This window comes from Dreissena polymorpha, chromosome 7, assembly GCF_020536995.1.
Source record: "Dreissena polymorpha isolate Duluth1 chromosome 7, UMN_Dpol_1.0, whole genome shotgun sequence".
Classification (NCBI taxonomy): Eukaryota; Metazoa; Mollusca; class Bivalvia; order Myida; family Dreissenidae; genus Dreissena; species Dreissena polymorpha.
The window spans coordinates 63,693,263-63,706,859 of record NC_068361.1 but is presented as its reverse complement, the minus strand read 5'-3'; the positions used below and the strand labels follow the sequence as shown (position 1 = coordinate 63,706,859).

At 34.4% G+C, this 13,597-nt stretch overlaps 1 protein-coding gene across 1 annotated transcript in view; it reads left to right on the top strand.

The window, feature by feature from the left end:
- The first annotated feature begins 930 nt into the window (after positions 1–930).
- LOC127837894 (laminin subunit gamma-1-like) overlaps positions 931–13,597 on the top strand; it is a 59,129-nt gene continuing 46,462 nt past the window's right edge. The window contains exon 1 of the mRNA XM_052365342.1: positions 931–1,429. Within this exon, the coding sequence (XP_052221302.1) occupies positions 964–1,429 (466 nt within the window). The 5' untranslated portion in view covers positions 931–963. The remainder of the gene's footprint in view (positions 1,430–13,597) is intronic.

Below are 13,597 nucleotides of genomic sequence, written 5' to 3'. Positions count from 1 at the left end.
GGTGACTTAATGTGCTGCTTTGTTTGCTCTCTAAACTAAATGTGCTCGCTTCTGTCTTGTTTTACTTGCTTTACATTTATGTGTTTTAGATATCCAAGTTACTGTGCATTGTCTTTTGGTGACTAACTGTGATGTTTTACGTATATATGCTTATAAAATGTTTAATGTCTAGTAACAGCGCTGTATTGTATTTTTTTGTACTTGCAATATTTGTTTAAACCTCTTGTTTATTTGCAAGAAATTTAGTGGATATTTTATTATTTTCTCTTTTTTTAAATTATCCGACTTTTAAGCAGACAAATCTAAACTTTTTAAATTACCGTATCTGATTTTATAATATCATTCTATATATTTAATGTATATTTGCCTTATTTAATTACAAATTGGTTTCAGGTGTTCAGCTATTATACACTTATTACCCTTATTCATCCTTATTCATGATGTTTTATAGTCGGTTGTACAAGCTGCCTGAGCTTATGTTTGTTGTTTTATGCACTCTTGCCGACTTAAAATAAATCTTATCTTATCTAAGTTTTTCAGCCCTTAACTAATAGGCACCGGTACCATATCTTCTATTTAGAAGGAGTGCTGTACCAGAAGAAGAAGAAGAAAACGTTATAACCCCTCTGATAAAGGAATAGCTCAAAAATCAAATATTAGAAACATCACCACGTGCTCTTTTAAATAACACAATTAACATGCATGCGTGTAAAACTTTTTATATAAAGAAAGCTTAGTAGATAAACAAGCCGTATCCCGTTGCGATATTGCATATTTATTTGTATATACAATGCTATTTGTATTTCAAAGCAGTTTTACCATTCATGTTTTGGACCGATTAAATTTGGGACCGTATTAGATGCAGAACATTTGGTTCCCCATTACACTATCCGAGCCGGACTTAAGAGATAGATACATTACCCAGCATGCATTTTATGTAAACTTTGCGAAGTTTTGTGTGCGATGGCGGTGGATATGTTCCTCAGGGGGTCTGGATTTTTAAGAAATATTCCTCTGTTCTCACATTTTTGCCTTAACATGAAATTATTAACTATTTTAGTGTGTATTTGTCATGTACTCCACAGTACTTTAGGTATAGATAATTCGTGTTATGACTCCAACGGCAGGGCACAAAAATGTGTTCCAGAATTCGTGAACGCTGCTTTCAATCTTACCGCTGATGCTACGAATACTTGTGGATTAACTGGGCCGCAGGAGTTCTGTCTACAGACTGGTGTTACAGGTGCACGCAAGTCGTGTGGCCACATCTGCGATGCTGGTAACCCATCGCAGAAGCACCCCCCTGATTTCATGACGGATTTTAATACCCAGAATTACTGGACCTGGTGGCAGAGTGAGACAATGTTGGAACGAAGATCAGACTGGCTTAGTTCCAGACAACAGCATGTCAACATCACCCTTAGTCTCGGTAGCACTTTTTTACTTATAGAATAGCTTATCAAAGTTTAAGCATTACCTTTAAGGCCAGTGTTATTAAAAATGTGATCATTTGATAATTAAATATACTTTTTGAAAAGTACTATTAAGTTTATTATCAGACTCTGCAACACATATCCACACAGACAAATCAGACTTATTAAATATGCGCGTATGTCAAAAAATTAATTTGCTGGTATACCTCAACAACTTATCATTTGTTATGTTTTTTTTATCACTCCCCCAAAAATGGTAGCACTATCAAAAAGAAAAGTATTTTATATCATTCCCCATATATAATCTTATGTTAGGCACATGAAACGTGTTCAGTAAAAACATTATTTTGTCCATATTTATTAACCATTTCTGCCAAACAAATTTTGGGATCAATGTGTTTCCAATAGTCTCTGCCAAATACAGTGACTTACAAAATGCCATTGACTTATGTAACAAAATGTTTGTTTTTGTGCATATCATAATTTTTTTGCATGTTACACATATCTGACTTGTCTCTTTTAAACATTGAAACTGTGTTGGGGACATTCATAGTCTGAAGCACAAGCAATGTCTTCTGAAACGAATAAATCTACATTTTATTTGTAACAGGCTGTTTCAGAATGACATTTTTTGTTCAATGAATGACTAGACAGATAAATGCTTCCAATCCGTTAACTGTTTTGCCAAAATATACAATGTAAGAAGCCTAGGCGAAAAAAAAGGTCGGTTTCTGGTCAGGGCCCTCAATCTATCAAGTCCCCCACTTGAAAAGTATACTTTTTTCCCCTTTTGGGGGGAAAAATTCCCCCTGAAATTAAAAAAAAATTATGTTTTTTCTTTTTACATAAGATGTGTCTCATGATTATTATATCTCAATTCTATTTCAATTTAATCTTGTCAAACAAACTAAATTATGAACAAAGAAATGAATATAGTGCAAACATGTACAAATGTAATAATGAGAGAGTAAGAAAAAAAATCCCCCAAAAATCGAAACGCCGCGAAAATTCCCCCTCATGAGGGTAGCGACCTGCTTCCCCTAAAATGGATTGAGGGCCCTGCTGGTAGCCGGACCGTGTCTCCTGAATCGGCGCTGACCCTCAACTTTATATTGGGGTTGCAAAAAAAGCACAAAAAATCGTTAATTTTCTTTCATTTAACATAACGTTCCACTCCTGTTTTCATTCTAGTACCCGAAAGACCAAAAAACATCCCTACCTACAGACCCTGTTTTTTTCCAAGGAGACCAGAAACAGGCCTGTTCTTTTTATGGTGGGTTCCCACTGCCGATCCGATCAACTCGACCGCTACTCGATATTTTTTGACATGTAAAAAAATATTGGGTAGGAAGCCCAACCAATGCCGACCGCCCCCGACCACTCATGCCGACAGAACCAGACCAGTACCCAACTGCTTGGTCGGGCTTGATCGAGTTGATCTGATCGGCAGTGGGAACCCAGCTTTAGGGCCATGACCAGGGCGCTTACAGTTAGATTTTGGCTTTCTCTGCGCACCTGATAGCAGAGGGCTAAGTTTGAGCAGACACTGTTTTGTGCATGGGTACTTTATGATGAAAGTTTATCAATTTAGGGTAATTTAGCTTCACTGTTGTAGAAGCTTATCTGTTTATGTCACTATGGTCTTCTTAACTTTCAAAACTATAACACCCATTTAAGGTAGTGTACAGATGATCAAAGCAATCTTTACTTTGACTAAAATCTTGACAGTTCACCATCAGACGTGAGTTGCAATCAATCAGAATGTATCATGGCCCTGATTCTGAAGGCAGAGTTTCATCACACAGTATAAAACTCAATAAAAGCCTATAGAAATGCACCTTTCAACTTCCAGTGTTTTTTCACCATTTTGGAAATAGGGCTAGGGCCCTTTTGATTGCGAAAACAAATGATAAGGAAATTGTGTTGTTTAAGTTGTTTGCAGCAACTTTGTTTGCATACAACTTACTATACTGTTACAATTAACATGAACCAGAAAACTTGGCTGCTGCAAGAGTAGACATTACTAGGATTCACCAAATCAAGTAGTCATGTTGAATAATTAATTTCAGAGATATTATTTCTTCAACGACATTCATTCACATGTTCAATGCCATACTATGTTAATACCCGGTAATATTTTTATGGATTCATTTTGAACATTGACTTTGCTGTCACTGTAGCTTATTATCTGTTATTTTCATACTTTCCATCATTCTGGTAAACATGCGTTTCCTTAAATTTTCATGAAGAGGTTTGTTTCGAAAGGTGAAAGACATATAGAAAATAATTTTTAGTGATATCATCATGTACTATGTAAATGCTTTTGCTATTTGTTTTCTGGGAATAAGTGAATACATCCTTCTGCACATATTTAATAGATTTTAATGGTAACCAAATGTTTTACAGATCAATTCTTTGTTGGTAGTTGATGAAATATTGGCTTTAAATTTTAAAAATAGTTTTATTGTGATAACTGTGAACCGTGAAAACTGTATAATAATTATAAGATAAAAACCTAATCCTGTCCTATACATATAATGATAATCCAAAATTGAATGCATAACATCACTGCAAGTTGTGTGTTGTTTTCATCTGACTTTACATGAACAAGTAATTTTGTGCATAAGGTTGGAGTATCAGAACTTTAAAAAGATACAAGAGTGTCATCAAGTTAAGGCTGGATTATTTGACAATGTCAAAGGTGGTTAATCTTCAGGCATTAGATAATGTTACGCTTAAGAAGCTTAGACAGAGAATCTGATAGTGTTTATTACTGTGATAAGTGCTTTTAATCTTGCAGATGAAAGCATGATAGTGTGGAATTGAAAATTTGTGTTTTCACAGGTTTAATCAGGAATTTATATTTATTCATATTTAATAAAGCCAAATATGTGTGTGTCTGTAATGTAAAACTGTACTGAAATAATTATAATATAAATATGGAAGTAAAGCAGAGTACTGTTTCAATGTAAACTAACGTACCGGTACTAACATTAAGATGAAAACAAAGTTTAACTCCTCTATTGGATAAACCCTTTAATCATCATGAGAAAAGTGGAGACATGTTATGTCACAATCAAATTAAAAATAAATTGACATTTGATTCAGTTACACATTTTTAATTACTTGATTAAAGTCTGTATCAAACTGTTTCACAATTCTTTTCTAACGCAATGAAAGTAATCTTTATGTATAATTATTTGCGTTCATCCATCAAATACTAAAGGCATGACAAGAAATGTTAAATTTTAATATTTTGAATAGACCATTTTCATCCAAAAAAAAAATTAAGTCTTTACACTAAAGTCTTGAAGGATCGCCAACTTATTTGTTTAACCCAAAGTTTAAATGAAATGATGGAGAAATTATAGATGAATATTTATGTATGGTAAGCTTGTGGGTCAAATTATTTCACAATTTTAACAGGCAACATTATTTTTTTTAAATAATGTTCAAATATTTTATTTCATGCATACGCATGTACAAGGCTCTATTTTTTTTTAAGAACTCATGCAAATTATAAATAGTTGCAGTGTTTTTTCCTCACCACTTTGGGACAGGTGTCATTTTCATCAAAATTTGAAAATTGTAAAAGTATGCTGCAAACTTTATAAAGTGTGTACAAATAAAAAGTAGCATAAAAAAACTGTTTAACATGTAGTTTATTTTATTAATTTTCTGCCATTACATGTATGTCACAACAATTTTACTGGTTAATTTCCAGAGGCCGCATGGTCTTGAAATTCACTACTGAAACTCAGTGATATTTCTATAGAGCTACATGTACTAATTAACGTCAAATTGGTAAGTGATACCTGGGAAAGCCTTTTTCTATTAACAGTACACTGAGTTCATTGAACTAAACACTCTTTCAACTGAAGCTGTTCTTGAGGGTACTCTGAGCCTCCGTAGGACAACCTGCCTCTGATTAAACCAGGTTAACTGTTTGCAACAATAGACTTGGCAATAGGACAACCTGCCTCTTACTTAACCAGGTTTGCAACAATAGACTAGTCTTGGTCTTTGATAAATTGTTATAATCAACATCTGAAAACATTCCACTGGAATGAATAGTTTATACTTGATCCCCATTAACCTCAGTGTTGTTTTCACCATTTTTGGAATGAGCCCGGGTCCCTTTGGATTGGGAAATATTTAATTTCAATATAAGTATTAATCATTCTTACCAGCTTCGTAATCAACATGAACCAGTCCACTCCAGGTTGACCTGGTCTGGGGCAAGATGCTGGATCAGGGATTTTTCTATATATATATTATATATATGGTATATAAAGTGTCAGATAGTGGTTCATGCCGGTACATAAACGGACTGGTACGTAAGGTGTAACATTCTAATTATGCGCATTTGAGAATTTAACAAAACACGGAGTCGGAATACACACCAGCACCACTTTTTCGGGTTTTAACCCTTTCAGTGCGGGAACCGAATTTTGAAGGCCTTTGCAAACAGTTTGGATCCAGATGAGACGCCACAGAACGTGGCGTCTCATCAAGATCCAAACTGTTTGCTTTTCTGATAATATTCTTTGAAAAAAAATCGAAGAAAATGCTAATTTTAGAAATTCAGCAGACGACATTTTAGCAGACGACAAATTTCCCAGCATGCAAAGGGTTAATGCTTCAGACACGAAGGACCATGACCCAGATTAATCTCTGAAAAGTAATTACATTTTTATAAGGTTTTCTCCTCGAAAACAACAAATTATTTGATGATGGGAACCAATATATTCTGTCATCAAAGCTTGCTGCAGTTACTTCCCCGTTGATAAGCAAGCATTGTTTTGAACCTCACTCCATTGTTTCAGTGCAAAAAAAAGTATCTGCATAAAAAACTTTTTTTTGTTCTGTGAAATGGGAATTGTATATGTGCAACGGGTACATTGTATTTATTATTTTGAAATTGGGAAAAATGGTAGCATTGGGAATGGAACCCAATTTACGGCACCAAGTTTATATAGAGGATAAACGCTAAATTCAATGTTGTGTGGTTTTGAACTTATTTATGAACATCTGGTTCGTGAATGCAGTTGAAAAATTATTGATAATTGGTAAGACATGTTTCTTGGGCTTTCAAGATGTCTGTAGTTTCTGGGCTAGATTTATTGATGTACACACATGCTTCCTCCTGTATGTATCCTGAATGTAGTGCAGAGCACAGTTTTGGCTTTTCATCGGAAATATTTGCATGTACCTAAGTATACCATCAAGTCCTGAATGTCTTGGTTTGCAATTTTCTGCTAGTGTGTGTGTGTGTGGGGGGGGGGGGGGGGCGGGGGATGATACCGTGTAATTAGGGTACTGATAGATATTACTATTTGAGGAAGGTTTTAAATGTTGGATCATATTATCAATTTGAGCATGACTGATCCATTATGTAAACAAATATAGTTTATGTGGGATGAAACTCCTAGATTTTAATAACATGTACTATGAAGTAACATTCCCTGAGGCCACTCACAGTCCTTAAGATTGACTTGACCAAGCATTGCGAATGTGAATGAATCTGTAAATTATTTCTGTTTGGTATTTTACAATCAAATATTTCTTAAATATATCAGATTTTTCAGCATTGCCGTTTAACCCAGTTTTTCACCTTTAATGACCTTTACATAATGTCAGCAGACCCAAATGAATGCACTCCATTCATTCCATTGGCTGATTTGAGCATACCGGGTAATCCCCTGGAACATAGGCAACATCACCACTGTGATCTGTGTAGCATAGGATGTAACACTTATCAGTATAGGGAAATGCGGACTACTCTCTGCATGTTCATTTTGGCCCAGTTACAATTATGCATTATGGGTTAATTCATTCCCTAAGACCTTCATGGTCAGAGCTGGTTCAGTAAATCGTCATGGGAACACAGAATGTAATAAACGTCTTATGTTGATACCAAAGTATTGCTTTGAAGATATTAAATAACAGGAATTTAAGGGAAAGACATGACTGAAACCCTATCGGTAAATACATGTACCACTTGTATTGCATTGTGAGATTAAACTACAGAATAGTAAAATGTTTATGATAGAAGGGAAATCGTGTAATTATCAAGCCATACATGTGTGACATGCGCGGTCAGTCTCTCTGAAAATCTTTCCAGCAAGCCAAAATAGGCTTACAGACACTTGCCAGTTTGCTATAAATAACAGTGTGACTTCAATATTCTATTGGAAAGTATAGTGGTTGGATGTTCCATTGACAATATGGAATCAGATTTTTAAAGGCCCATGTCATGCAAAAAAGGGACTTATGCAATATTCTGCCAACATACATGTAGCCCCAGTCAAGCCTGTGCATCCAGTCTTGTAAGGATATGCATACCAGAGGAGGATACTAAGTCTCAGGAGATAAAAAGAAACGTTGCGTGCTTTTTATGTCCCCCACTATAGTAGTGGGGGACATATTGTTTTTGCCCTGTCTGTCTGTTGGTCTGTCTGTCTGTTTGCGCCAAATTTAACATTTTGCAATAACTTTTGCTATATTGAAGATAGCAACTTCATATTTGGCATGCATGTGTATCTCATGAAGCTGCACATTTTGAGTGGTGAAAGGTCAAGGTCATCCTTGAAGGTCAGAGGTCAAATATATGTGGCCAAAATAGCTCATTTTATGAATACTTTTGCAATATTGAAGATAGCAACTTGATATTTGGCATGCATGTGTATCTCATGGAGCTGCACATTTTGAGTGGTGAAAGGTCAAGGTCAAGGTCATCTTTCAAGGTCAGAGGTCAATTATATGTGGCCAAAATCGCTCATTTTATGAATACTTTTGCAATATTGAAGATAGCAACTTGATATTTGGCATGCATCTCATGGAGCTGCTCATTTTGAGTGGTGAAAGGTCAAGGTCATCCTTCAAGGTCAGAGGTCAAATATATGTGGCCCAAATCGCTTATTTTATGAATACTTTTGCAATATTGAAGATAGCAACTTGATATTTGGCATGCATGTGTATCTCATGAAGCTGCACATTTTGAGTGGTGAAAGGTCAAGGTCATCCTTCACAAGGTCAAGGTCATCCTACAATGTCAAACATCATATAGGGGGACATTGTGTTTCACAAACACATCTTGTTTAAAGCGGAAATCATAGCCCCTGACCAGACTGCGCAAGTGTGCAAGCTGAGCTTGAGCTACGCTGCATGGCCGCATATGCCATAAGACCAATTTTAGAAAGATGCGGATGTAACAGTGTTATTTAAATGTGTGAAAAAAACCCCTGATATTTATCAAATAAAAAATGTTTTAACAGAGCTCCAGATAAGGTTTTGTGAAATTCTTAAATTACTACCAGATTTTCAAAAAGAATTCTTAACTCTCAAATTTTATTCTTAACGTTACTACTAATTTTACTTATACTTATAAATGACCTAAAAATAAATAACTATGGTTATTTTCATGCAAAAACAAATCAAAATAAACGTACTAGCAACTTTATTTATACGAGTTTAACCGTGTCTTTTCAGTATTATACAATTTTATTTTTCAAATATCTTCATATGCCCAAACTGTGTTTAGATTGCATGCCTTAGATGAATTTTAACATATTTCACAATTTAAACGGGTCTCCCCTTCAATCTTTTCAACGATTAGCCACGGGACTTGTCCCGTCCACTAGTTCAATGTTTTTTTGTGATTAAGTTTGGACCCGTCGTGTCGCGTTTTTGTTTAGCTTTTCCGACTGTGTCGGAAACTGAACATACAACATCGTATAATATCTTTTCTATAATGTCTTTCTAAACATTTAACTTCGGCTCACTTTGCGTACAATATGTTAAAAGCGTGTTTTTTGGGCGCTTTGCAGTTTTTTAGGACGCTCTCTGGGCGCCGCCATTGTTTTTTGACAAATAGACTGTATACGCCGCTTTTATTGGAAAAAATGCGCTTTGTTAAACAAACCCGATAGCCATTCTATATAAGCACCGCAAAGATATTTAATAGGCGAAAAGAACTCCATCAAAAATTGATACGAACCGATGTAAAAATAATATTCGTAACTTGATTTTGTTATTCTTAATGGTACGACAAGATTTTAAAATAAATACGTAACGGGCTTTAAAATAATTCGTAATTACGAAAATACGACCCTTATCTGGAGCTCTGGTTTTAATGTTGACAAAGAAATAAATTCATAATTAGCCTAGTTAGGACACATGATGCGATCAAATGTAGTAACATTTGTATCTATTACAGTGTATGTTGTTTAATAAACGTGCACTTCATGACAAACATTTCATGCGAGGTTTAAGTAAATAAAGAACACAACAATACTTTAAACCATTGTTTTTAATTTAATAAATTGAATAAATTAGAAAGTAAATTTTCTTACTACTACAAAGTCAGGATATACGCCTTGTTTTATGTAACATACTTTCATTGAGTGTGAAACAAACTGTTGTATATGCTTTACATTTTCTTCTGGGATATAACTGTTTCACGCCTAATTTCAAACTCAACACACCTGTGCATGTTTTTGGAATAAGCTATTTATCAGATGTTAAGTTCTAGGATATTTCCACTGGTCTAGCAAGAATCAGACAATGTACATGTTAGAGCTTTGAATATATCATAATCTCATCAGTTATCAGGTGGATCAGCATCAAGCAATCACAAAAATTCACATACTTGAAGGTGCCATCATTTAGGTGTGTACATTGTACCTTGTGTCTATAAAGTTAATGTGTGCTCTAAAACCAACAATTTGAGTCCTACATGACTTCTTAAACTATAGGTCTATTCAGTTTACAAGCCTAAAACTGTGGTGATGATCTGTTTCATAAGAGCTTTAGATTTAGCTGTGTAAGCATCACTGATGTAGTTCCTGGTTCAACATGGCAGTGGATTAGAGCTTAGCAGGCCAAGATGCTAGATAATGGGGATTAATTGACAGGTGGACTTGTGGGGTGTCTGGTTGCTACACAATATCTTGACTGGCTCTACACTGGTAACCTGTCAGAATCTGCCATATTAACTGTGGTTTGGGCCATACATTTCATTATGATTCATTTATGGGTTGGTGTCTGTAATTGTTCAGAAGGATATGGCTGTGCAGTCCCATCTATGGAGTCTAAACTGGGCCTTTGTAATAATAAAGATTCATAAAATGGTGTTAAAAATTTCAGAGTAAAATTATAGTCTTATTTTTTTGTTTGTATGAAATTTTATTTTGTTAATAATCAATTTTTGCGGTCATTAAGCTGTGAAAACTTAACAACCAACTGATTATGCCGTAAACATCCAACTCTGGGACAAATATTTGCCGACATGCTGGCCCAGGAATAAGACAGGATTCACATTTTATACATTCAAGCCAATTGTCTTGATATGATATAATTTTTTTTGAATCGTGGTTTGTGTCAGTTTATTTTGTTAATGATGCTATTAATGACCTTTAAATGTGATTCTAGGCAATAATATTTTTTTATAGAAAATAGAGGTTCAGTGATATGCTTGGATTTGTACATTCTAAATCAAGATTATGTTGTGTTCTATTGGTTTAAATGACCATAAGGCATCACAATTTAAACGTGGTGAAAGTCAGTGAACCTTTCAAGTGGCAATAAATTAAAACATTTCTATTGTGTCAACACCTGATAAGTTGCGGGCCAATAATGAGCATTCTTTTCTTATCTGACACCCCACATAGCTTGTCACACTAACACAGTTATTTTTGTTTTCTGAGTCTAATATTAATGAACTGGAAATAAAGGCCATTTTGGTGTTGTTTTTTCATGGCCTAAGTTTAAAGTGTAGAGTTGTAAACAATCAATATCTTTCAGAGTCATTTCCCCCAATTGATGTGCCACTTTATTAGTAAATTATATACAGATTGACTGGGCACACAGGGGCCTACATATTGCAGCATATCTTTTTCACCCTTTCCCACTCATAAGCATAGGGAAAATGGCTATATGCAACCAGCACAAAACCAGAACAGCCTGAGAGTAACTCGCAGTCTGTTCTGGTTTTATGATGTTTGCTGCTCATCAGTATCTAAGGGTTGGAAATAAAGCCTTTAAACTTGAATTTAGAAAAAAAGGTCATAAATGATATTTAACCTTCTATTGGATTATAAATGTGTCAAAATATGAAACTAAGTGGTAAAGGGTTAAGTGCAGAAGGAGTCCAAAGTCCTTCAAATAATACATACACATTGTCAGATTACTATTTGTCACAAAGCTGAATTCATTTATTAAAATCCAGTTTTAGGCTTTATTGTGCATGAACAAAAATACCAGCGCCCTCACACTACTTTGGGGAAGGGGTCCGCAGCCCTGTAAATGGGGGAATTTTTATATAAAAAAACAACAAGTTTTACAACTGTGTTTAACTGTTATAAACATATATTTCTATATATGGGACTATCACTATCTATAGGACAAAAGAGTGGACTTTCACTCAATCTATATAACAGTAATCTAATTTAAATGTGGGTCAGTAGGTAGGCTTTTTTTTTCTTACCACAACACTTAATTGAATATTTAACTCTACGAGAATGTCATTATTTTCAGGTATCAGCAGTGTGAAATGCATGACGACATAGTACTAACTTTTAGATATAGTTCTTAACAAGAAGATGTTTGATCCAGAATGACTTTCTCTGTAAATTATTGTACAAATAAATATTCTTCGAAAACTAAAGACTGCATTTTGAATAAAGCATTTATTGACTAGAATAAATGTAAATGAAACAAAACATTAACAAAAATAACAGTTCTGAACGATTCAGACGCTTTCCGCAGTTATGTAAATTTCGGAAATAAAATTCGGACGCGGATCTTGTAACAGAAAAAGCTTTTGTCTTTATCTGTAAATTACTGTACAAATAAATATTCTTTGAAAACTAAAGACTGCATTTTGAATAAAGCATTTATTGATTAGAATAAATGTAAATGAAACAAAATATTAACAAAAATAACAGTTCTGAACGATTCCGACGCTTTCCGCAGTTGCGTAAATTTTGGACATTAAATTCGGATGCGGATTTCATAACAGAAAAAACTTTTGAGTCGGCGGTTAAAAAACAGGGTCGGTTGGGTAACCGGAAACAAGACTTCTTTTTTGTTAGCCTATGTTGGACAAAGCAATATAACGGACCGTGTTATATTGGAGTCAATTTTCAACTATAAATCAGCGATTTTTTTTATTTTCTTTTACATTTTCTGAGGGGGGAAAAAATCAGTTTTTTTTGGAAAAAAATATACTTTTTAGGTGGGGGACTGCAGCCAAAATTCGGCGGCAGATTTGATAGATTGAGGGCCCTGCATACATAAAAAAGATGTGAGAACTTTCTCTTGATCCATTAAACAATTCATACATAAATCATGGCCTTGTGTATACTGACCCATTGCAGGCCAACTTCATAAGGAAAGTGCCATTTGACACTACGTTACACACGAATGGGTGAAATATGAGTCTTTAAGAAGCCAATGGTGTATCAAATTGAAAGTAGTTAGATTGACAGGAGTTGGTTAGAGGTCCTCTCTAAGCCATACATTCATGCTGATAGAAAAACAGACCAGCTATGCTGATCAAATAAGTATTCACTGATTTTCAATCAATTTCACACATTTGTTCCTTAAGTGACTTGGGCCATATTTTTTTTTAATTAAATAAAAATAAAATTATGTTAAATTCAACCTTGAAAACTGGATGGTGTTATGAGGCCTGCATTATTACTGACCTTATATCCTAATTCCTATTCATTTTACTTAAAATGTGTAAGTTGCATGCAAACAAATGGCATTACATGTACAATAATTGCATTACAGTCTGTGCTGAAATCTTTTTTAGACTTTAGTTTTTTGGACATCGTGGAACACCAATGATTTTATAGATCAATTATTTATGTTTTTTGGTAGCATTCTGCCCTATTCCCATTTTCAAAAGTATATATGTTTCCCAAATGAGGTCCCAAAACCACAAATTGAAGATTTTAATATTACATACATGTAACAGTTCATGAACAATTTGAAATCCTTCACAGGGTAATGAAAAAGTGTAGTTTTTTTAAAGCCCCATAAACACTCAAAATCAAGGAATATTTTGTAAAATTTTTGTAAAATAAAGAAAACATACAAAATTAGTATTTCTAATAGCAATAGCCAAAATTTCAAAGCTAGTCTGGAAATATATTTAA